We start from the raw sequence: 25,872 nt of genomic DNA on the forward strand, positions 1-25,872 counted from the left end.
GGGATAGTCAAAGAGATGAAAAAAGTAGACGGGACTACAAGCAGATGCAGCATAAAGTGAAGAGGGGGGTGGCGAAGGCAAAGGAAAAAGCGTATGATGAGTTGTATGAGAGGTTGGACACTAAGGAAGGAGAAGAGGACTTGTAGCTTTTATGGCCACTCCCGGTTCCGGCCATTCCAGCCCTGGTTTCTATGTATGTGTCTTGTTTTGTCATCTTGTCATGCTCTGACAACATCATTCCAATTCCGGAGTCCTGTCCAGTTTTCCTCTGTTACCCATTTGCCCCAAAGTTGTTGTTGATTTTTCAGTCAAGCTTCTGTGTATTTAAGTTTGGCTGTTTAGTTTGTTCATCGCCAGAACGTTCCACGTCTGTACTAGGTCACTGTCATGGTCTCATCATGGAACTGTCATCTGTGTTACTGATACTCTCAGGTTTCCGACCAGTAAACCTTTTGTTTCACCTGTTGTTAACAATAATAATCCCGTGACAGTGGTGAGGTGTGCGGTGGGAGTGACGAATGGGTTCCAGGTGGAGGTGGGATTACACCAAGGATCGGCTCTGAGCCCTTTCTTGTTTGCAATGGTGACGGACAGGTTTACGGACAAGATCAAGCAGAAGTCTGCGTGGACTGTGATGTTTACGGATGACATTGTGATCTGTAGCAAGAGTAGGGAGCAGGTTGAGGAGAGCCTTGAGAAGTGGAGGTATGCACTGGAGAGAAGAGGAACGAAAGTCAGTAGGAGCAAGCTGGAATACATATGCGTGAACAAGAGGGAGGACGGCAGAATGGTAAGGATGGAAGGAGCAGAGGCGACGAAGGTGGATGAGTTTAAATACTTGAGGTCAACTGTTCAAAGTAACGGGGAGTGCGGAAGGTGAAGAAGGGGGTGCAGGCAGGGTGGAGTGGATAGAGAAGAATGCCAGGAGTGATTTGTGACAGAAGGGTACGAGCAAGAGTTAAAGGGAAGGTTTACAAGACGGTAGTGAGACGATGATGAAAAGACAGGAGGCGGAGCTGGAGGTGGCAGTGTTAAAGATGTTAAGATTTTCATTGGGAGTGATGAAGAAGGACAGGATTAGGAACGAGTATATTAGAGGGACAGCTCAGGTTGGACGGTTTGGAGACAAACCAAGCGAGGCAAGATTGAGGTGGTTTGGACATGTGTGGAGGAGAGATGCTGGGTATATTGGGAGAAGAATGCTGAATGTGGAGCTGCCAGGCAAGAGGAGAAGAGGAAGGCCAGAGAGGAGGTTTATGGATGTGGTGAGGGAGGACATGTAGGTGGCTGGCCTGAAAGAGGATGATGCAGAGGTCAAAAAGTGATGGAAACGAATGATCCACTGTGGCGCCCCCTAACGGGAGCAGCCAGAAGTAGTAATAGTAGTAGTAGTCGTAGTAGTCGTAGTGGTAGGTAGTTCCTCCCTCTGTCAACAGCGTGTTCAGCAGTTTTGGTGCGAAACCAACCATGATATAAAAAAAAACACGCCTGCTGAAACGGGAGTCTTCCTGAATTCTGATTGGAACGTTCAAGAAGTTACGCCCGCCTAAACCAACCCCGCCTTCGTAGTGCCCATTGGCTCTTTTGGCGGCGTGCCCAAAACGCTACTTAACGGCGATTGGTTTACGCTTCGTGACTTCGCGCCGACCGTGACCGTGACGCCTAACCGACGCCCGAAACCCACCCCACGCGCCGTGATCATTGGCGGTTCGCGCCAGGACGCTTAAAACGATCGTCAACAGTCATTTTCCGCCGTCGTGATTGGTCGAGGCGCACGTCAATCCGGGACGTAGGCGAAACCAACGTGCTCGCCTCCCGTCGTCGCTCCTTTGTTTACCAGCGAGGGTGTCCGGCGCCGCGGAGTTGAGCGTCTTCTAAGCTTAGCTCGTCCCAAGTCCGACTAACCGGCGACCTCGGCGGCCGAATGGGTCTCCGCCTTACGCGGCGTCAAACACGACCCCCCTCGTAGGCGTCTCACGAGTTTTTAACCGGTATCCATGTCTGACCCGTCGGCTGATTAGCGCCAGCGCTCAGCGGCGTTGTCTTCCGGCGGAGGGCGTCCGCCGCGGTCGTGTCCGTTCATGAAAGACTCCAGGGAGCCCTCCAGCCCTGCCGTCCAGGTCGCAAGTCTGGATCACCTCAAACCATGCTGGTACTGGGACAAGAAGGACCTGGCCCACACCCCGTCCCAGTCGGAGGGACTGGACCCCGCCACCGAGGCCAGGTACCGCAGGGAAGGCGCACGCTTCATCTTCGACGTGGGCACGCGGCTGGGGCTGTATCCTGTCTCGTAGAACAGATGGATGATGATGATGATGATGATGATTTGTTTCGAATATGTAAATGAGCGGGGTGTAACGTGCAGATAATCTGAGGTGATCAACAAGTCCACTCCCCCAGACTCAGTGGACTAATCTCCGCATGCATGAGATTATTGGTTACATGTTGGAAAAGCAGTATACACTTATTTGTCCCCGCCCCCCCATCTCACCTACTCTTGCATGAATTCAGCTACTACACATTTAAACCTCACTCCCTACTGTACTGTGTACTCCACATTCAGTGCACGTTGTGCTGCACAATACAAACTCAACTGCTGTGAAGAACAAGAGAAAACAAACATGAAAAACACAAAAGTCGTGTCATGTGCCAAGAATAACCAGATCTCAACTCTAGTACAACCCAAATTTCCACTCGGTGTCATAGAAAGACAGAAAACATGTCACAAGAAATGTTTAGAGATACAACCTTAAGACAGTCAACACCACTCTTCCTCGTCCCCTATATCTCTTGATAATCAGACCTGTGTACTTCTTCTTGAGCTGTGTAATGTTTGCACTCTGTTTGAGCTCCATGCTCAAGACTGTGCCACAGTTTTGCCCCACAGGTTGAAATGCCCATGCTCTTCAAAGTTGTGCAAACCCATCATTTCTTGGAAGTTTAATTTCCCTCTCAAGTTATATTGCCCTTCTCTATCTGAGAGGGCAATATTGTTTGTTTCTGGCTTTGAAGAATTTGTGTCCTGTGTTAGATTCTACTAAATCCCTGAACTTCAGGGCACTTGATGTTAAAAGCAGCTGTCGGTGTGTTCACGATATCCTACATTATCAACTATCCCTACAGCTCTTTTTGTAGTATACGTAATGGTTGTAGTTTGGTTTTGTAGGTGTTTGATGAATGTCCCAAGCTGTTATATTGCTGACAATAACCCGTACACAAACAAGGACACAATGTCATCGACGCGAAGCACAATTGTTGTGTCTTTGTTAACAGAATGATACAAAGTTATTGTCTTCATTTTGTAGCTGGAATTATTGACTGCACGTTTTCAGCTGACATCACATGACACGTACGTCATTTACATCATATCCTGACTGGATGCTTAACACTGACATTGTAAACTAGATGCTTTTGCACCGGTTCAACACAGCTAAGGTTAGCTCCTCTGAATAATGTTTTCAGCAAACCGACAACCCAGAAAATCAAGCTGACACATCAGATACAGTTAAAAACTTTAATCACGAGAGTGATTTGTTTGGGAAAGGTTCGTTGCAAGTTAAGGAGTACGTCTTATTTCCGAATAAAAAGTATTTCGTGAAAAAATTACAGGCGACAGCTCACTTTACTTTTGAATTAAAGACACTTTCATATTGAGGCCCCCGGTCAATTCATAAGCAGTATAGTATGTGCTGATAACATCTTACCTGAATGCTCCTCTTCTTCTTTGGATTAGGTGCTACAATGGCGTATTACTGCCTTCTATTCACTTGAATGTTGATGGTTGTGACTCTGTTTAAAGAGATCATAAGATCAGTTGTGTTGATCTATGGTGATGTTTCAGTCTGGATTCAAATCTACACGTGCTCAATAATTTATTACAAGTAATCCAAGAGTCACTGTTGTTTGTGCTGTAATTACAATTTATATAGCACATGTTTAAACCATGGTGCTTCATACTGCAGTACTATCCCTACATAACTTTATTCTTTACAGACTGTTTAAAGAAGGGGTGATTGAAAAGCATCTTTTGCACATGTATTAAAACTGATACCTCTAGTTGCAAGTACCTTGATATTGACCATGGGCGGTATTTTACAAAGCAGGGTTAGAAAGTTAGCCAGAAAACTGAAAAAGTTTACACTATAGCGTGGTTAGACTCGTTTGAATCAGTAAACAAAAACTTGAACATTAGGCTTTCAGATATGATTCAGTCATGCATGCTGGTGATTGCCAATAATGGATAACATTTTATTAGATATTTCATAATGCCCTTTGAAGTTATCTGGATAACTGATCCTGCTTTGTGAAATACTCCACAGATAGCTAGCCAGTGTTCACACGGTGAAAACTTTGCTGTTGGTCCTCTTAACCTCCAGTCAACAGACACTATGACACTTTGGCAACTGGAATCATTTACTTCCACCGCTTCTACATGTTCCACTCCTTCAAACAGTTCCCTCGATATGTAAGTATGTGGTTCTTTATTCTTCTTCATTTGGGTAGGTTTTGTCAGAGACATTGGACAGTACATTACTTACCTTCCTTTTGTTTTAAGACCTTGGAAAAGTAGTTAATCAGCATCTAAACAACTTGAGAATTTACTTACATTACAGTTTTTGAAGTATAGTATTCTTCACATTCCTCTCCCCACCTGACACCTAGGTGGGGCTACATGAAAAGATAGCTGGTTCCAGTCATCTCTAATCAGTACATCTTTGGCAGATGTCTACCTAACAGCTCTAAAAAACAATCCTTCCCATATCATGTAATATTTGAGTGTGAACAATTTCACTCTGCAGTTTATTGTACAACTAGTTTGCTGTATTTATCTTATTCTACCAAAATACCATCTGTAAATGCTCCAGCCATTCCAATGGAATGGAGGTTCTTCGATACATTTAAAGCAATTGTGGAATTTGTCCTCCCCCAACCTTGTTAACTTAATAAATTTGATGTTCCTGTAGGTGACGGCAGGATGCTGCCTTTTCCTAGCAGGCAAAGTGGAGGAGACTCCAAAGAAGTGTAAGGACATTATCAAGACGGCACGCGGCCTGCTGAATGACATCCAGTTTGCCCAGTTTGGAGATGATCCAAAGGTTTGTTACTAGAGATGTGCCACTAAGGCACAATCCCATCATCTGCTAGATAATACAGTGGTAAATGGACTGCATTTTATATGGCGCTTTTCTAGCTGCAACAATCACCCAAATCGCTTTACAATTAATGAATGCCTGACAGTCACACATGCACACTCATATACACCGATGGCAGTGTCAGTCCTGCAACGCAGCAATCAGCTCATCGGGAGCACAAAGGGTTAAGTGTCTTGCTTAGGGATACCTCGACATTTTTCCCAGGAGCAGCCAAAGATCAAACTGTCAGCCCTCCGGTTACCAGATGACCTGAGGTATCTTAATATTGCAATGCAATATTAATATGCATTTTCAGCCTGAAGCGTAAAACATCAGCCCCAGACTGGAACACCACTTCCTTTTCCTCCAGTATTTACTGTTCTTTAAAGTTACAATCTTGAAGATTTACATGCAAACAGAAGTCCACCTCGATATTTTCTATTGCAGGAGTATTTAAGACAATAGCTTACTCACAAATATTCAAATTGTATAGTTTCTTCTACAGTGTTTGGCTTTGATGCTACAATAAACACATTCATGTATAGGAAGAGGTGATGGTGCTGGAGAGGATCCTACTGCAGACCATCAAGTTTGATCTGCAAGTTGAGCACCCCTACCAGTTCCTGCTGCGTTATGCCAAGCAGCTCAAAGGTAGATATATGGTGTTTCATTCTTAAAACCTCTCTTATTCAGCCCTTTTCTGGGTCAACAATGGGGAACATTGAAATATGATGATAGCAAACAGCTAAGAGTTTCCTTGATGTTAGTTAGGATTCATTAGTTTGAATGTGTCTACCAGGATAATACACGCCAGCATGACTGTAAGTAACACTTCTGTAGCATAATAATAATAATAATAATGATAACTATTTATATAGCACTTTTCTAAAATAATGTTACGAAGTGCTTCACAAAAAAATAAAACCAGATAAGGCTAAAAAGAAAAGTTTTAAAACGAGACTTAAAAGAAGCTAGAGACTTGGTTTGTCTTAGTTCAACAGGAAGAGAGTTCCATTGTATGGGGGCTCTAACAGCATAAGCCCGATCTCCCTTTGTAACAAACCCAGACCTGGGAATAACTTGCAGGGCTCCTTCTGCAAATCTTAATGGTTGAGGGGGTATATACCAGGTCAATAAATCACAAATGTATGTAGGAGCAAGACCATTTAAAACCTTAAACGTGAGCAATAAAATTTCAATTCGAAAAATAACAGGGAGCCAGTGTAGGGCAGCAAGCACAGGACTGATATGGTCATGCCTCTTTGTCCCAGTAATGAGCTGAGCAGCGGCATTTTGTACCAACTGCAGACGGCGGAGGGAGCCCTTGCTGATACCCAAGTAGAGTGCATTGCAATAGTCAAGCTGAGAATAGATAAAAGCATGTACAACTTTTTGCAGATCGGCAGTTAATAAAAATTACTTAATTTTGGAGATAAGCTTGACTGAACAACATTTCTGATTTGATTATCAAAACTGAGGTTAGTATCCAATATTACCCCAAGATTCCTAGCAGCCTGCTTAAGACTACCTGACTGACCACCATGATTAGTAATAAAACAGAATGACCTCAGACTTATCATTAAATTTGAGAAAATTTTCGGACAGCCAGGATTTAATGTCAGAGAGGCAAGTTGTGAGATTTGCTAGGGCGCTAGGATCTGTGGGTTTTCGTGGCATGTATAACTTGAGTGTCGTCAGCATAAAAACGGTAGAGCACTTTGTGATTTTGAATGACCTGGCCAAGGGGCAGCATGTATATAGAAAAGAGAAGGGGGCCAAGAACTGAGCCTTTAGGGACACCACAACTCAACTGAGCCACCGAGGAGGTAGAGTTACCCAGAACAACAGAAAAAGTTCTGTTGGTGAGGTAAGAGCATTATAAGCTAAGAGCCAAGCCCTTGATGCCAACCCAAGTCTCTAAGCGATGTAAGAGGATGTTGTGATTGACCGTGTCCAAGGCATCATGTAAGTCTAAAAGAACTAAAATCGAGCAGTCACCCCTTGCTGCAGTCAGCAGTGGGTCATTAGTGACCTTAACTAGAGCTGTCTCGGTACTATGAAGTGCTCTAAAACCAGACTGGAAACTACTGAAAACAGTATTAGTGTTCATAAAAGAAATCGATTGAGAAGAAATTACTCTCCAGAACCTTAGATGGAAGAGACAATTTGGAGATTGGTCTGTAGTTACTTGGGGACAGGGGATCTAAATTATTCCTTTAGCAATGGGTAAACAATGGCATGCTTAAAACTGTCTGGAAAAGAACCAGAGGCCAGAGAATTATTAAGAATTTGCAGAATAACAGGGCTGATAGTTGAAAATACCTCCTTGAGCAGCTTAGTGGGAATGATTTCAAGGATGCTTGAGGAAGAGTTCATATTGGAGACTGTACTCTCTAACACTGAAATTGTAATTGGCTGAAACTGAGTGAAAGAGACAGAATTACCATGGGGAATGGAATGAATGCAGGCACCTGGCTGGATTTGGGACCTAACATTCTCCACCTTATTTACAAAATGAGGGAGAAATGTTTTTGACAACTCAACATCGGGTTCAAAAAGAGCATACACCCAAAGTGATCCTCTTCATAAAGCAGACATTCCACAGTATACAGGTATCAATGGTATACAAAAAAGAAGGTTGATAGAAAACAATTCATTTATTTTTGTAGGTGACAAGAACAAGGTACAGAAGGTGGTACAGATGGCGTGGACCTTTGTGAATGACAGGTCAGTTAATTCTTCTCTTTACTTGCCAACAAAAATTGGTGGTGATGTAAAGCAGCTGTGCACTGCACTGTTTATGGTTAAACTAACCTGGCAGCAGAAATCTCCCAATACATCTACTATTTTTCTCTACTGCCAATGTATTAACCTATTCAGAACTACTGAAGACTTATTATCACTTGTCCTTAGTGTATGTGAGCCCTCTTTGTTTGTTACTGATAATTTCACCGGACCAAATATATTATACGTCATATGCGAGAAGACTGGTCACACCAGACCAGTTGAGGCTCTAGCAGCCAAATGAGTTGGTGTATTGAATTACCAATGGGTGCAATTGTTCTTTATGAACTCATGTATTAATTCAAGTTAATACACGGCGGTAGCCAAGAAATAGACATTTCAACATCAAGATCTCAAAACTGTATGCCACTGAAGAAGTACCGTTTACATCCAACAAGTGCAACTACTTGTATAGTGTAGCTTTAATGCTTCAAAGCACAGAATCAAAAACCATCTAAATCTCTCAATGGCATTTTCCTTACAGAATGCGTGTCAATGTTCTGTATGCCTAAAACATTCCAAGAATGGAATTTCCAGTCTGTTTAGTCTACTGTAAATCAGTGGCATGTAACTAAGTAACCTGCTATGAGCATCACCATGCTGGCCAGAGGGTTTAGTTTGATGATGTGGTAACAAACAGTAAAGGGATGACTTGGTTCTGTCACACTGTGGTCCTCTCCTGCAGCCTGTGCACCATGCTGTCCCTGCAGTGGGAGCCAGAGATCATAGCAGTGGCTGTCATGTACCTAGCTGGACGTCTCTGTAAGTTTGACATCCAGGAGTGGACTTCCAAGCAGTCGTCCCGTCGCTGGTGGGAGCAGTTTGTCCAGGATGTGCCTGTGGAGGTACTAGAAGGTAGGAGGCATATACTACCTGTCATCTAGTTGTACTACTGGCTTTGAATAGTTCTACACTGGCTTGATTCATATTGAAAACATCTCATAGATGCAAACCTGTGACAGGATAACGGTTAACTGGAACATGACAAGATGGTGCGGATGGTGTAGCCACAATTCCAAGGTGAATACCTAGTGCTCCTGATCGTGTAGACATTCAGTTAAAAAAAAATCAATAACTAAACATGATTGATTGAAGCAAATTTAAAGGGGATTAAGTAAACATTCACACTACTGGTCTTCTTACTAAAATGTCATCAAGCAAATCCCTCATTTTAACACTATTTTGACTATTAGGTAAATGATATTTGGAAAACCTCACATCAAAATCACAGTTAGTTTACTAGTTTAGTCATGTTGTGTCTCTTGAATCAAAACTAGAGACTAGGCTACTGGAGGTCTCCAATAGGATTCAAGATACAAATTATAGTGAATTAGGACTCCAGGTTATGAATGCTGATTGACCTTGTATATAGATTTGCTGAATACTCCTCATGCATTTTATAACTTGATACCTCTAGAGTAATTGTACCTGGATTGAATTTTTGCTGCTACTTTATTCCCTTTCCTCCTCTGTTTTTTCCTTTTACCTCTCTATTTCCACAGATATCTGCCACCAAATCCTGGACCTGTACTCCCAGGGCAAGCAGCAGATGCCTCAGGGTGCTGGGCTTTCTGGCAGTACAGTGATAGCGGAGAAACCCCCCTCATCCAACCCCAACCCCAACCAGCAACAGGCCCAGCCTCCCTCCACCACTACCGCCACCCTCCCTTCTCCTGCACCACCACTGGCCAAGAAAACATCCCCCCAGGCTAGCCCCCAGAGACAGCTGAAACCAACCCAGGTGACAGGCATAAAATGAGCATTCATCGTCATGCCATCGAGAAATGGTGAACGAAATGAATGTGAATCTAGTGCAAATGATTCAATCTAGCCTGTAGGGGAGACATTTCCTACAGCCTGCTGGTTGCAGACTGGGGCTGTCAAAAATATTGATTTACTGATAAATATTGATTCTGAAGTTTTACTACAATATAGGTCTCCAGTGTGCCACACATTCACTACCAGCCTGGCTGAAGTCACACTGGAAGCGGCAAAGCCATCTGTCCACTGCCTATCACTCTTTATTCACTTTCAATGACAGCTCGCTAGTTGCTTTTGTAGAATATGATGGAATAACTCGGGGTGCGGTGACGGAAATTGAAATCAAATTCAAAAGGCTGAAGCGCTTATTCTGCCGCGTGAAAAATGGACGTAGTGGCAAAAAAAAGGGATTTCAGAGAAATGTTAGCTGGGAAAATTCTCTCTCCTGCAAATATTAGTTTGCTTATGTCCAACAACATGAAGGAGAAGCTGATTGACCATTTTGAGTTTTGCTGAACTGTGACTCTGTTTTGCGATGTACAGAGAGACAGAATAAAGAAACACTGTTTGGTGAAAAGGGCCAGAATTACTTCATCCACGTGCAATAAATATCTAATTTTGGTTAGTTGATGATCTGATGTAGACCTTTTCTTTTTTTGTTTGATTTGATAGGGCATATGAATGTACAGTAAGTCTGTCAGTAAGACAATATGCCCACAGAGGATAGTAGCAGGCAGTTATTGTTTTAGTAGGCCCAATTTTCTAATTTTAAGATGGATAAAAATATTTTTTTGTTTTATAAAAAATAAATAAATTCCTTTATAATTCGATAAAAGTAGTTTTTCTGTTTTTGTCAATAGAAATTATTTCTGTTGCTGTTTGTTAACAAATCTGACATCGGTTTCTCTGCCTTTTAGCCATCTCCCAAAGATGACAGCAAGGCCACAGGTGAGTAAAAACTCTGCTTAGCTAATGCATAACTCCACATACACAAATGTGGGCTTTGGCTTCGGCGTTATTATGAATCCCACAGCACTTCTGGGCAAGACACAGCCCGCATAGCATTCAAGCACTAGGATTGGCCAGATTGGCCAGTACTCGTTGCCTCCGTTGTTTGGGTTGGTTAGGGTTAGGGTTAAGGTTAGCTAATCAGCGGCAGAGTAGGGGCGGGTCTTCCTAGAATCCTAGTGCCTGGATGCTACGCAGGGTGTGTCTTACCTAGAAGTGCCGTGGGATTCATAATAACGCATGGCTTCTCGTTTCAGTCCATTGATGCTTAAACTGTCCATTCAATTGCCACCTCCTTATCTTGTATTTCCTTTTGTCCAGAGCTCATGAGCTCCAAGATCCCCCGACTTGAGCCGCCCATGCCTCCTCTTCCTACCACACAGCCGCCACCAGGTCAGTGTTCTTTGCCTGTCCCATCCCATCTGAAATGTCCTATGAAGCTGTTTATACTTCTCATGTCAGCATCACTAAATAGAAACACAGTGTTTTACTACTGTACAACCAGTCATTTCAAACGCACTTGTGAGAGGGACATACATGTAGAGGATCATAGCTGTCTCCCCTGAATGAGGCCGGACTAAATTGGATTACAGAGGGGCTAGCTGTCGAAATCTTAGCCAAATTAGGTAAGACATGGAAAGGCCCGTCCCTTGAATAAAGGGACAGGCTGTAATTCCCAGATATTCCCCTTATTAAAGCAATACACGGGGTCTTTCCTGCTAAGTGTTTCTAACGTCCGTCTCGGTGTTATTACCCCAGTTTAATGTCAGTCACAGCAAAAGAGCTGTGAACAAAAGGATTCACAGCATTTGAAATATCCGAACACTTAAATTTAATCGTAAAATCTAGTGATTACATTTTATTGTATCTCCAGGTTTCAACCCAGCTTTAGGTGACGGAAATGCACAGACACACGTGCATAGCCCGGAATCACACATGTTTATATCTGACTGTTGCCAACATACACAAACTTGATTGGAGTATAAGGGGTTTGATATGATTTAACTCTATCTAGTAAGATGGGCCCCCAAATAGCTACTGTATATCACTATATATATATATATATAGTATATATATAATTTTTTTAATTATAGTGGCACCAGGTAACTTTTTTGCTTTAAAGGTACAGTTCACCCCAAAAACTCAACAGCAATGTCTCTTTCCAGAAATCATGACCCGTTTACTCAAGATAACCCACAGACCTTGTTGTGAACAGTTTCGTGTAGGAACTATTTTCTTAGACCAAACTACTATACACCTACACGAAACTACTCACAACAAGGTCTGTGGATTATCTTGAGTAACCGCCAGTTCCATTGTATTCGAGAGAAGGCAGACGTCTCTAGAGCCGATATCTCCAAAACCCGGCAACTAACACCTAAATGATCGAGATGGATAAATAGCACTACTGGTAAGTGGAGAAACATGTATTTTTGATTTTGAGGTGAACTGTCCCTTTAACTTATCATTAAATTCATTTTTGTGGCATAGTGCGATGGCTATGGGAGAATGACACACTCACCATTCAGCTCTCAAGAAGTCTTGTTCTCACTGTGCATTTTGTCACCAAACCTCCCGGGAAATAAAAGAATTACTACATCACACACATAAGTACTACAATTTAGCTTTACCTCGTCTGTGAACATAGCTTCTCTTTTCCTGCAATAGTCTTTTGAGCTATGGCTTTTAAATAAATACATGTCTTGTTCCTACACTATGAAGAAAAAAACAAACTCTGGTGCCGTCACCAGAGTTGACATAAAAATGTTGATAAAAATCCAAAAAGTTAACTGGTGCTGCTTTAACATTTGAATATCTCTGCTGTTAATCTTTATCCCTGTGGGGGCAAAGGCGTAGAAAAAAAAAAAGAAAATTTTCCGCATGACAAATACTTTTGTCCAAATATCTCCATGTGTCTCTTTCCTCCCCTACAGAGCACAAACCTCCTCCCTCCTACCTGTCTGCCCCCCTCCCCAGAGAACCAGAACCCTCCTCCAATCCGTCAGAACCCTCCAAGGTCTCTGCTCCACCTCCACCGCCCCACTCGGTATCCCTCCACCAGCCGCCACCCTTACCCCAGCGACCCCCCCAGCCTCCGGCCACTGCCGCCTACATCATGGGCATGCCCACCTCCAGCTCCTACATGTCTGGCGAGGGATACCAGAACCTCCAGTCCATGATGAACACAGAAGGACCATCATACACCACCATGTCCCAGGCGTATGCGCCCCCGCTTGGCTACCATGGCCATACCTACCCCCCTGCTGCCCCACCACCGCCACCCCCAGCTGCCCCCACTTACCACCCTCCTCCATCCACAACCTATCCCCACACACTTCCGGCCTACAACCACGGCTACCCAATGCCACCACCACCCCCTTCTCGCATGGGGTTAGCCCACAGCCTTGGGTTGCCCCCCTCTGCTAGCGGGTTTCCTCTGCCACCTCCAGCCGGGCAGGGGCAAGTTCCCCCTCCGTTGCCCCCTGGGATGCCCCCAGTCGGTGGAATGAGTCGGGGCACATGGATGAGGTGAAGACACAGGGGAGTGATTGTGAGGACATTCTTAAAGGAAACCTCTGGTATTTTCTAATCTAAGCTCTTTTTTCCTTATCTTACAGAATCAAACAGAGCAATGGGTAGCAGAATCTTTTCAAACTGATAAGATGTTGAGCAAGCTAACATAAGCCAACTGCTGTGCAGTATGCTGCAATATAAGCCTTCATCAATAGCCTGGGTGTGTAAGATGGCGTCGTTCGACTTTGGACGTACGAGTACTTGCACAAGAACTTCCGGTCTGGTTTGTTGAGAGAAGAGATGGCTTTGTTTTACACTCGCTGTTTGCAGGACCTCCCTAAAATCACGGTCAACGATGTGCATCGCATCCTGAGTGCTTCCTTGGTAGCTCAGATGAACAAAAAAGAAAAGGGGTTTAAGCTGGCAGGGGCAGTTAAATGAAATGATACAAATCAGACATACCTGGTGTCAAACTGAATGTCCTCATCGGAACCTGCAAATCGCCTCAGGCTGAGTTTGGACTGTAGCTGGACGGTCTCTAGTTGTTTCTGGAGCACTTCTATTTGTTTCCTCATCGACTCGTTTTGGGCCGGGGCATCATCCAAAGTGGCAGGATTAGGAGCCACGCAATAGTCATGCTGTTGCAGGCAGCTGCTGACATCCATCTCATTATCAGAGGAGTCCAGAGCTGGCAGAGGCGCGACAGCAGGGTGCTCCCACACACCTAGCCTGGGTGTGGGTTTGGAGTACTCATTCCACGCAAAAAGTGTGGGGACAGCTCCTTTCTTGACCTCCTTAACACACCTGTAGCTGGCACAGCGAACTCACCTGGCTCAAAATGCCGACTACACACTTTTGTACTTTTGGTGACAGTAAATATATCCCTCCGACTCTTCGCAAGCCACTTAGCTCTTTCCTCGCAGTTACTAGGGAATAAATGGAAACTTAAAAAACAATTACAGCATGCCGAATTCGCACACTGTGGCACACAACAGTGCTCAGTGGAGCCGGATTCACAGCGTTGATACTTGAACGCCCCTTTTTGCCCTGTATGATTCATTGATTTTTCGGACGAAATTAAGATTTCGGACGGATAAGTTAGCAGCTAACTGATGATTCCTTAAGACGTAAGCGTCCGGTTGTACCGGAAGTTCTTATGCAAACAGACACACCCGGGGGTTACGCAGCACGGCATTAATGCACCGAGCCTATTAACATCCTCTAAAGGAGATCATTTTGGCTCCTCTTTTCTTTCATGCTCCTTTTTTCTTCCCCTCCCCCTTACTTTTTTCCTTTTCTCTTCCCTGTTTTTGAAATACATGGAATATTTATTTTATTTATTTATCCTTTTATGACTGCTGGGATAGGCTCCAGCATCCCTGTGACCCTGAGAGCAGGATAAGCGGTTTGGATAATGGATGGATGGATGGAAGTCCTTTTATTAAAAATGTCTCCAGAAATTATTGCCAAGCTAAGATGAATTGTAGGTAAGGGTGATTTAGAAAGGGATTTCAGAGTTATTGAGTAGAGCAGCCATGTTAATCGCCAGAGTAGACCTAGGGAGATGAGTGGGGCAGATCAGTTTATTGATTCAATACTTGTTCTTCGTAGAACTGAAACATTGTTTTCCAAAACGTCCTTAGTGATGTGCTTGCATGATTAGCTTCAATGGGCTTTCTTCATAGCCAAGTTAGAGCTTCTGCATAGCACACCATGGCAGTTCATCACTCGGCAGCTAGGCGAGGTATAGTTTCTTCAAGGGTCTGTGATGCACCATGTCATAGTAAAGAAGGGTCTACTCCGCCAGATATTTGGTGAGCACGTGCTCCTCTATATTGGAGTTGAAAGGTTTTGAAGCCCTGAGGAAATGTGGAGGCAGAAGTTGTCCCAGAGCAAAGTTGGGAGTGCTGCAAAGCAACTTGTCATTATGCATGCTCAGTAATCCGGGTAAGAGAGAGCAATTTTCTCTCGATAAACATTGTGTCCAGACGAACTGATTCAACTTTCCGTGATGCAAAGCAGCTTGTTCTGCCTCTAGGATTTCCGCTTTAGAGAAGGTGTTTTTCTGTGATGTAGGCAAAGTACCCAACGTCCAGGCAGTGTATCTCTTCATATTTTGAAGGCCACTCACTCCAACTGGCTGCAGACTCCTTTGTGAGACTGGTTGGTGCTAGAGGAAATTATCCGAAATAGAAACTGTGGAGGATCAACCCCATAGTCTGGAAGCTACTGGCCAGCACCACATCCCATCTACCAGGTACTGCCCAAACCCAGACCAGGGGCAGCAGAAACCACAAGCAACCGCTGGAAACCAACAGCTGGGACCACCACCAAGGATGAGTGGATCTGTCAGGGCTGTAGAAGTGGTCCTTTAGCTCTGTCATGAACCTCATCAACTCCTCAATACCAACACTACCCTCCTCCTCCTATGCTCTCCCTGATCCTTCTCCCTCATTGTCCTTTCGCTGCAGCTGCTCTCCTTATGTTCCCCCATAGTTTCCATGCATTTTGAGAGTGAACTTCATTTGACTTTAAGTGGCTGGTAGAGTCAGGAGAGTCCACACCAGAATGGCAGCTGGTCAGCTGGTCATAATGTCGTCAACCATTGTAGGTTTGCTGAATTAATTTCCGGTGTGCCAACACCTTCTGGGATTTGTCCTTTGTGACAAACACAGGCTTGGAGTGGATCCGTATAAAGACGGTTTCAGCATCGTCCTTTGTCTCTACAGGGCCTGGCACCACAGAGAAAGCCGTGCTGAGGGACTGCATCGCAGCTTGGTGCGCAACAGTCTGCCAGTGCTCGCTCGCTTGCTTGCTCAGTACTGAATTAGTTTAAAAGATGTTGCCATCTGTTGCTCGGTTTGAAAATAGGGGCTTGGGTCAAAAAATATACCAGAATTTCCCTTTAAGCCAAACGCAGGGTCTCCCTGTGGGATGGAGCGACGTCACAGAAAAGCTGCACTGAAAATCCACGTTTTCCCTCGAAATGCTCCTCGTACTACCAGCAGCTACATTTTAAAAGCAAGTGTAATGGAACTGTGACCCTATCGAATTTTTGCCTCCTTGGGTCATTTTTAATCTTATTTGTTATTTTAATATGCTGAGGATACAAACACTTTTTCCATTCATGAACATGTCTTGCCCTTTGTAAGCTATCTCGTTCAGAGGGGGTTTAAGATGTGCCCAGCAAAACCTTAAACACTCCACCAAGCACTGACTCCCTATAAAGCTCCTGTTAACCTTTTATTGTGGTTAAACATACTACAAAAGGAGACCTCAGAAGGGGTTTTGCTGATTAAGTTAAATACTCCACCCACACTAAGTACTTTTAGGATTGTTGGTTTATAAAATGGGACCTCATCGGCCATCTCCCAGACCGATACTCTCAAAAGCAAATGCTCTTCCTGCTGATAAGGACCAGTGTTACGAACTTAAGGATGAATTCATTTTCAGTTCTTTTTTCAAATCAATCACATTGAAACACTTGCCGTTATTCATTAGTCAGGTTTGGCATTAATTAGGGGTAATAGCCCTGTCTGTGGCGGCACATTCAGAGAACACATTCATTGTAAGAACACAATGTAAAATACAGTGGCTTTCTCTCATTCATTCAATTTTTTATGCAGGAAAAAATCCCCTTCTGAATTGAAACTCAGTTGAGCCCAAACTCTGCATGTGAAGACAAATAGCTGTAAATATTTGTACACCTTTTTAAAAACTATTTGGGATGTTAATAGCTTTTTGTGTTGTTTTTTTTGTAATAATGTTGATTGCATGCAACTGTTTTTATACTGAAACGTTTTGAATGGTTTTGTTCTCAAGGTTATTTATGACTAGCATTATATAACGTCCTCCAGTTTCTTGTTTAAGTGGCCATTAAAAAGATTCTCATCTTAAATATGGGAATTGGCTGGGATTTGCTCTGTTAATAAAGGGCTCCGTTTTCCTTCCATTTCTATTGGTTTCTTCGACAGCTTTACATCGCTCATGTCTGATGTAATGTGGAAGATGTACCGCTAGATGGCAGTCTAGTCTATGATGTCATCGAGTTGGATGCGTTTACATTCATAGTGGGGATTTTTTTGTTTTTTGTTTTTCGGGCTCTCGTTCAGTCGGTGCCCAAAACGCAACATCGTCAGCAAAACAAATACACATATTGTAATCCCAACACTTTCTCCACCAACTCTGCGACGTCTTTCCGGATTTTGCTGGCAGCTCGGCTCACATCTTCAGATTAACGCCAGAGTCAGTATCGGTCTTTCGGACCTGGGCCGTTTCCAAGGGCAACGCGACGCCGGGCGCCATCTTCCAAGGAGCAGAGGCGCCGTGACGTCACAGCCCACCGTTTCCGTTTGAGACACCGGACGTCATGCGCGGTTCAGATTTTGACGAAACCGTCATCGATACTTTGCCACGTTTACATCAAATTGGCGCGTTATGTATTTTGTCCAATCAGCGAACACCATCCCCCCACGTGAGAAGGGTCGTCCAGCCAATGAAAACCACCACACCAAAGCTTTACAAAGAAGGTAGGTATATTTCGGTTTTATTTCAAAATCCTCTAAAAGTGACTTTCTGAATGTTCTCACATTGCCGTAAAATGTTAAAATACATGTCAATTTTCAGCTACGTACAGCTTTTTTTTTAAATTTATTTAAAGAAAAAATATAAACACATGCTAATCCCTGGTCGCTCTAGAGCAGCGTTTCTCAACCGGGGGTCCGCGGACCCCAAGTGGTCCGTGGTGTAATTGCAAGGGGTCCGTGAAAATAAAATATCTTTAAAAAAAAAAGATCCTATGACATTTATAGAAATAGGATTATTTCACTCAAACGTGACTGAGACCTTTATCCACCTAAACTATAAAGGGTAACAGGACTTTTTTCTCTAATTACATCTGTTGCACAAGTGTAATTTATTGTATTTTAATAAGAGATCTCGCTCCCGTTTGAATTGTTAAAAGTTACTGCATAAAGATTCTGTGGTTACATATATCTGAAAGTTACTGAATACATATTCTGTTTTGTTACATATATCTGAAAGTTACTGAATACATATTCTGTTTTGTTAACTATATCTGAAAGTTACTGAATACATATTCTGTTTTGTTACATATATCTGAAAGTTATTGCATAAGAATTCTGTTTTGTTAACTATATCTAAGTTACAACTGAAAGCTCTTATTTTTGCCCCAAAGAGTGAATAAATGCTATAATGCAATTTAAAATGCAGTTTCTACTGTTTCCATCAAATTGCAACCCCCCTCCCCCAAGATCAGGTGGAGGGGTCCTCAGGATAGATCAACAATACGCAGGGGGTCCAGGACCCCAAAAAGGTTGAGAACCACTGCTCTAGTGGGAGTAGGTATGTACATAGCGCTGCTCTAGCCTACAACAGCGTCACACAGGAAGAGGCTGACGTCAGCACGACTTCGTCACAGCGTCCAAGTCAATAGCTCAATGACAAAAGAAGCAGCGCATTTGAATGGAACTGTAGGAAAATAGCCAAAAGTACTTCAAATGTCACTTTTGTGCTTTTAAAACCAAATAATAAAAAAAGTCAGTAGTTGTGTATATTAGACTGTTTTAAAAAAAAGGTCACTTTTACAAATATTTTGAGGAATGAGCCAAATGTTGCTCAAGTATGCATTTCTTTTGTCCCACTGAACCAGTGGCCCCCGCAGCGAAACGATTCAATGGAACAGTCCTTGATTAATAAGGAATAAACAGCATCTATTAGGAAGACCCCCTAATATGAATGAACCCGGTTTCCTCGTTCAAATGATTACTGCTCATTTTGTACACGTCGGCCTACAGCTCGTGGGCCGACGTGTGAACATCAGGCTTGTCAACAAAACACAAGTCACTGCTAAAAGTCACCTGCAGCGTTTCAAGCCTTGTGAAACCATGCTGAAACTCAGCCACTCGTTCACTAAACTCGTCATTAATTCTCTCATCCAATGAGAAACTGGGTATGCAAGTACAGCTGACTACCCTTCATAATAATAGACACAAAAAAAGCACATGGTGCACACATATCATCTCTAAGAATGTGACAAATAATTTCAAAGAAAATTCCTTCATCCGTGTGTATGGGAGATGGGGGGGCGGGGAGGGGGGCCCCCCCGAGAGTCAGGACAATGAGAAAGATTGCAAGTGTGCGCCTTTAGGAGTGGTGCTGAAATGACTGTACATAACTCATTTCTAATGATATACATTAGTTTGCACTACGCAAGTGCATTGGGTGTACTACAGCGTAATAGTGTATACACCTAGGATACGTCATTCTGTGCTCACGTGACTGTTGTTGCACTGAGGTGATGGTTTATAATGGCGGCTGGGACACGACAGACTCGTCTGTTAGCTCTACCTGTGGGGCCAGTCACAGACCAAATAATGAACATTACTTATCTGCAGTGGCGCCCCCAGAAATTTTTCATAGGGGGGGGGCAAATGGGGCCACTGAAAATCTTGGGGGGGCACACCAAAACCAAAAGCCATGACTGAACTTCGGGAATTTTATGCTGCTGTTGTAGTATACTGTATAGCCTAGTGGAAAACTGTCAATATGAGAGTTAAGAAAAATATACATTATTGATTTAAATGAACAGCACCTAATGCAAAATATCAGATAGAAGCATATTATGCATAATCAGAAGCATATTCTGCATACGCGACTCGTGGCTGGGGGGGCAGCGGGGGGGGGCGCAGGGATAGTATCAGGGTGGCAGTGGCCCCCCCTTGGGGGCGCCGCTGCTTATCTGCTACTGAAGAGTGCGATTTCGCCCCCCTTCGGTTTGAACTGAAGTTGTCCTAAATAAGTAACTTGTTATTAACTAAGCTTAGCGAAGTTATCTGCTACCGTCTATCTATTAAGCCTCTTAAAACCAGAATCCTGAACCGGGACCAGATTTTCTGGAGCAACATGCCGCTTTGGCACACGAGGTCTTTCATCAACATGCTGTTGGGTATGAAGAGGCTCGGGAGCAGTATCGCCCCCTGCGTGTGCGGTATGTAGTGCGCTGCAGTGATTCGGAGGGCAAAGTTACAGCGCTCGTTCTGTCCCAAAAAAGAAGAACACAAAAGGCGCCGGACGCCATTACAGCCCGTGGGGCTGCAGCACACCGAACTAATAACGCACACAGGGGTGAAACCGGTCCCGGTGGCTTCATCACACAACAGTAAGTCGATTTAAGAGACGACCTGCCCGGATTGTGAATTTGGTCCCAGCGGGGTAAAAGCACGCTGATGTTCCCACCCAGTGGTGGATCTAGAGATTTTTTTCCTGGGGTGGCAAGACTGTGTCCCAGAGGTGGCAGCTGCCCCCCCCCTTTGCCGCCCTGTAGCTCCGCCCCTGTTCGCAGCATTACATGAGCAGAATAGCTGAAGAAACTCCATTAAGGTAGCCCTTCGACATCCAGGAGGGTCCGGAGACGGTGCAGAGTCGACGCCGCCTTACACAACAGCCACGAGCCTACTTACCATATTGTAGCGAATTCGGGGGGGGGGGGGCAACGCAACCACAGGAAGTGCCGCGGCCGGGACGCGAACCCGTGTCGCCCGCACCGCAGGAGGCATCGCTAACCGCTAGACTATAGGGTCAGACCCGCGAGCCAGCGGCCAGCGTGTCTTCTTATCCATGCACGTTACAATATGAATCATAACTGCCTCAAGAAAGACTAAGAAACCAATGAGCGATAGCTAACAACATCTGACCTTCGACCCATCAGGGCCTCCTCACACGCTCATGTTAGCTAGCAAGCTATTAGCAGTCCTCGTGAGGAACATATCCACAGCTTTTATACACATCAACCAGTTACAGCTGCTTCAGAAAAAAAATAGATTGTCACAAGATTGTTTTTTTTTTCTTTTCCCCCCTTTTTTCTCCCCAGTTGTATCCGGCCAATCGCCCCACCCTTCTGAGCCGTCCCGGTCGCTGCTCCACCCCCCTCTGCCGACCCGGGGAAAGCTGCAGGAGTCGCCAGCCGCTTCTTTTCACCTGACAGTGAGGCGTTTCACCGGGGGGGATGTGGCGCGTGGGAGGATCACGCTATTCCCCCCCCCTCCCCCCTGCTGAACAGGTGCCCTGACTAACCAGAGGAGGCGCTAGTGCAGCGACCAGGACGCTGTGCAGTCCTGCTCTATAAATGGGGGGAAAAAAAAGGGTCAGCTTATGTCGTGTCAAATATTGTTATGGCTTGTGACTTCTGGTGAGTAAATTATGAAAAACACAGACATTTCCCTCCTAGATTTGGTCTTAGGAGATTGTTGTTGTTGTTGTCTTGAAGCCAAAAACTGAGTGAGAATAAGTTAGTAAGTCACGTGTGGAGGTCACCTGCGAATACTTGGAACATGAACATCAAAAAATAGAAAATAAAATAAAATGAAATGAAAAGGTTCAGCTTGTAGTCGGGTGCCGCGGGTGGAGGGTTTGGGTGGCGGAGCAGTCTCGGTGAGTGACTCTCAGTTGCTCAGGGTACCCCAAAATAAATGGAGGGGTTGTCGGACGACGGTGCTGCTGTCTCCTCCATCACCGTGCAGCGAGCCTTGGGGCTGGAGGGCGCTAATGGCGGGCGCGGGGCAAACCGGATGGAACCGGATGTGAGCTCGTCGGCGGTTGTCCGGAAGTTGGTGGGACGAGCGAAAGCGCGGCTCTGAGGATATTACGAAAATGTCTGTTGCGCACGTGGCTGAGAGGGCGCGAAGGTAGCTGGAGGGTCCTCTGCAGCGGGTAGAGAGCCGACACAGCGCTGAGGTGTTTCTGGTGCCACCTACTGGCGGTGTAAAAAAAAACCAAAAAAAAACTGCTGTGTCTTGGTTTTGACATCCACAGGTCCTGAGCGCTACAAAGGTCCTTTGTACTGGTTGCCTGAGAGGTGCTGTCGGATCGAGGCCTTGGAGCCGGCCGCATCGCCCAGCTTTCTCCACACCACCTGTGAACGGAGGAGGGACAGGACACAGGACCGAGTCAGGGTCAGTATTCATGTTTCCATCCAATTTTTTGAATAAATCTCGATTAAATGCTGCAAAAATTAATAAATGGTCAGATCTGTTGAACAGCAGCCTACGTCACATGTCCACGCTGTACTTGGCCAATTACCCCACTCCTCCGAGCCGTCCCGGTCGCCGCTCCACCCCTTCTGCCGATCCGGGGAGGGCTGCAGACTACCACATGCCTCCTCTGACACGTGTGGAGTCACCAGCCGCTGCTTTTCACCTGACAGTGAGGAGTTTCGCCAGGGGGGGGGGCGTAGCGCATGGGAGGACCACGCTGCTACCCCCCCCCCCAGTTCCCCCCACAGAACAGGCGCCCTGACCGACCGGAGTAGGCGCTAGTGCAGCGACCAGGACACATACCCACGTTCGGCTTCCCAGCCAACTGTGTCTGTAGGCACGCCCGAGCAAACCGGAGGACTAGACCACCGCGCCACCCGGACGCCCCAGATTTTGATATACTTTATTAACCCCCGTGAGGAAATTCCTCTCTGCATTTAACCCCATGCTAGCTGTGTAGCTAGGAGCAGTGGGCAGCCGCCGCGCAGCGCCCGGGGACCAACTCCAGTTCGTCTTGCCATGCCTTGCTCAAGGGCACAGGCAGGAGTATTAACCCTAATACGCATGTCTTTTTGATGCCGGGGGAAACCGGAGAAAACCCACCGCAGACACGGGGAGAACAGGAAAACTCCACACAGAGGATGGCCTGGGATGACCCCCCCCCCAGCAAGGTTGGACAACCCCGGGGTTCGAACCCAGGACCTTGATGCTGTGAGGCGACAGCGCTAACCACTGGGCCACCGTGCCGCCCAACCAGTTAAGATGAATCTGATCATGTGACTAAATTCTATTTATTCAGCAAACGCATGTGCGCTCCAGTTTGCTGCACATCATTATGTGCAGTAATGGCGTCGGTCCCCCTCAGGGAAGCGCACAAACTAGTGCGAACTTTGGGGATTTTTATTCAGTTTGTGCCATTTTTATTTGAAAAAAAAAAACAAAATTCACATAAAAAAGGTCGGATGGCAAAACGGTTATTGTCACTGTGTCTGTATTTCAACTTGCAGTGTCATTTTAAACTTTGACATTTACAACCGTGTGTGTGTGTGTCTGTGTGTGTGTGTGTATCTATGTATTTGCATGCTTATGTATGATGAAGTCAAGCTTGCTTAATAAGCAAAGCGGTTGTTTGCATCCACGCGGGGCAGAACGTTATGAATGGTGCTCACGTGTTTCTCTTAAGGAGGACTGTGACGCATGAGACACTGCAGTGGAGCGTCACATCGCCGAGGGCCCCGGGCCCCCCTTTATGGCCCCTACTGCACGTGCTAAAACCGTTTATTACCTGCTAATCAGCAGGCTAGCTCCATTAGCGCCCCACTCATGATTGTTTAACAACGCACTTTCCTTCAAGTGTGCTGACACAGGTGACCTGAAGCATACAGCGGTGCGCTTTAACCACCAGGACAAAGTGTTTCTGCTTTGGCGGACAGCCAGAACCGAGCCCTGGTACCGAGTACATGCTACCGACTGTGTGCACCACTTGTGTAGTTGTTTTGGAAGCAGGTTTAGATTACGTCCACTCCACACCCTTCTTCTTCTTCCGGCTTGTTCCCTGCTTCCCAGGGGTTGCCACAGCGGATCTGGTAGTTTCCGTCGGTAGCCTGTGAGGGAGGGCACCCATGGCGGTCTTGTCAATCCGCATAACCCGTCCAGCCATTATCCAAACCGCTTATCCTGCTCTCTGGGTTGCGGGGATGCTGGAGCTTATCCCAGCAGTCATTGGGCTGCAGGCGGGGAGACACCCTGGACAGGCCGCCAGGCTGTCTCACACGCACACACGCACACACGCACACACACACACACACACACACACACACCTAGGGGGAATTTAGTATGGCCGAGTCACCTGACCTACATGTCTTTGGACTGTGGGAGGAAACCGGAGCCCCCGGAGGAAACCCATGCAGACACGGGGAGAACATGCAAACTCCACACGGAGGACGACCCCCAAGGTTGGACTACCCCGGGGCTCGAACCCAGGACCCTCTTGCTGTGAGGCGACCGCGCTAACCACCGCGCCGCCTCAATCCGCATAACGATTTGGCAAAATGTTACATTGGACGCCCTTCCTGACACAACCACGACCCCTATGGACGTCCACTCTAACGCCAACACGGTGTAGCGAATTCGGGGGGACAACGCAACCACAGGAACTGCCGCGGCCGGGACGCGAACCCGTATCGCCCGCACCGCAGAATGCATCGCTAACCGCTCGGCTAAAGGGTCAGACCGGCCAGCCAGCGGCCACGTGTCTTCTTATCCACGCACGTTACACCGGATAAACTCAAGCACACATCTTTTTCTCCCCAGCTCGGCCTCCATCCACATTAACACATACAGCCACCTTTTGGAAAACACTCGCCAAAGTGGTCCCGTACGAAAACTCGAGCTTCGAGTTCGAGTCCGAGTTGCAGGGCGGACGTGTTGTCACGTGATCATCGCACGGCTGCCGGCTCGCACATGCGCAATAGAGGAGACTTCGGCGAGCGCGTCGGTGTTTTTCTCTCGTTTGGTCTTTAACGATCGGGAAACGACGGCGTGGACGGAAATCTCGCCACCCCCCCTTTTTCCGCACGAAAAGAGGGTCTTCGATGTCTCCAGCTTAGTATGGACGGACAGTCGGGGGAGAGCGTCCTCGCCTCAGCTTTTCTCCCGCGTCGTTGGCGGCGCAGATAGGGTCGCTATTGTTTTAGCGCTTTCCCGCCTCGTCAACACAACGCCCCGCTATTTCTGCCACGAGGCTTCCGAAACGAAAAGGAAGTGAGCGGAAGTGGCGCTCGACATCCGGTTGGCGTTCATCACGGAGCGCGCCCAAACTAAAACGAGCGCCTCGGAAGCAAAGCGTTGACAAACAGGAAGTCGGTCAGGGAAGAAACAAAGAACTTAAGTATGGGCTTTTCTTCTCTACACTTAGAGTGAGAGAGAGAGAGAGAGAGAAATACAAAACAGAGAGACAAAGGAAAATAGGGTAACACTTTAGTATGGGGAACGTAGTCACCATTAATTAGGTGCTTATTAGCATGCCAATTAGCAACACATTGGCTCTTAATTGGTCATTATTACGTACTCATTAATGCCTTATTCTGCATGGCCTTATTATACAACCAGTAAGCCATTAACTATGAGTTTTCCCTCTATAACCTCAGAAGTATTGCTTATTAGTAGTACCATCTCAATATGCTTTGCTTAGTATGGCCTTTATAAGGTGGTAGTACCACAAGAAGAGTTATTCTCCCTTACTAACACTTAATGAATATGGTCTGTTCTTACATAACAGAACACAAAACTACAAGTGTTCATAGTGTTAAATTACTCTAAATTAAGTGTTTGTTATGATGTTTTCCTGGTCACTGATCACAGCACTTGGTGCAGAATCAAGATTGAAGACATTTTTATTCCTAAAAACAGGATTTTTGGTTACACTTTAGTATGGGGAACGTAGTCACCAGTAATTAGGTGCTTATTAGCATGCCAATTAGCAACACATTGGCTCTTAATTGGTCATTATTACGTACTCATTAATGCCTTATTCTGCATGGCCTTATTATACCACCAGTAAGCCATTAACTATGAGTTTTCCCTCTATAACCTCAGAAGTATTGCTTATTAGTAGTAGC

General features: G+C 45.5%; 2 protein-coding genes across 2 annotated transcripts in view; one reads left to right on the forward strand and one right to left on the reverse strand.

The window, feature by feature from the left end:
- Window positions 1-1,751: 1,751 nt before the first annotated feature.
- On the forward strand, window positions 1,752-13,218 carry LOC130126734 (cyclin-K-like). The gene is made up of 10 exons (XM_056296350.1): window positions 1,752-2,278; window positions 4,384-4,465; window positions 4,965-5,096; window positions 5,678-5,783; window positions 7,802-7,859; window positions 8,602-8,771; window positions 9,419-9,657; window positions 10,595-10,625; window positions 11,007-11,078; window positions 12,620-13,218. Exons 1-10 carry the CDS (start codon window positions 2,082-2,084, stop codon window positions 13,216-13,218), a joined length of 1,686 nt encoding a protein of 561 aa, XP_056152325.1. The 5' UTR covers window positions 1,752-2,081.
- A 4,515-nt stretch (window positions 13,219-17,733) lies between these two features.
- The window catches only part of ccdc85ca (coiled-coil domain containing 85C, a), a 66,166-nt gene continuing 58,027 nt past the window's right edge, over window positions 17,734-25,872 (reverse strand). Inside the window, exon 6 of the mRNA XM_056295810.1 lies at window positions 17,734-22,131. Coding sequence (XP_056151785.1) covers window positions 22,042-22,131 — 90 coding nt within the window. The 3' untranslated portion in view covers window positions 17,734-22,041. The remainder of the gene's footprint in view (window positions 22,132-25,872) is intronic.

Source organism: Lampris incognitus, chromosome 16 (assembly GCF_029633865.1).
Source record: "Lampris incognitus isolate fLamInc1 chromosome 16, fLamInc1.hap2, whole genome shotgun sequence".
Taxonomy (NCBI): Eukaryota; Metazoa; Chordata; class Actinopteri; order Lampriformes; family Lampridae; genus Lampris; species Lampris incognitus.

Coding starts and splice junctions, on each gene's coding strand:
- LOC130126734 (XM_056296350.1), top strand. CDS start 2,082: ATGAAAGACTCCAGGGAGCCCTCCAGCCCTGCCGTCCAGGTCGCAAGT. Junction 5,784..7,801: donor TTATGCCAAGCAGCTCAAAG/GTAGATATATGG, acceptor TTATTTTTGTAG/GTGACAAGAACAAGGTACAG. Junction 7,860..8,601: donor TGGACCTTTGTGAATGACAG/GTCAGTTAATTC, acceptor CCTCTCCTGCAG/CCTGTGCACCATGCTGTCCC.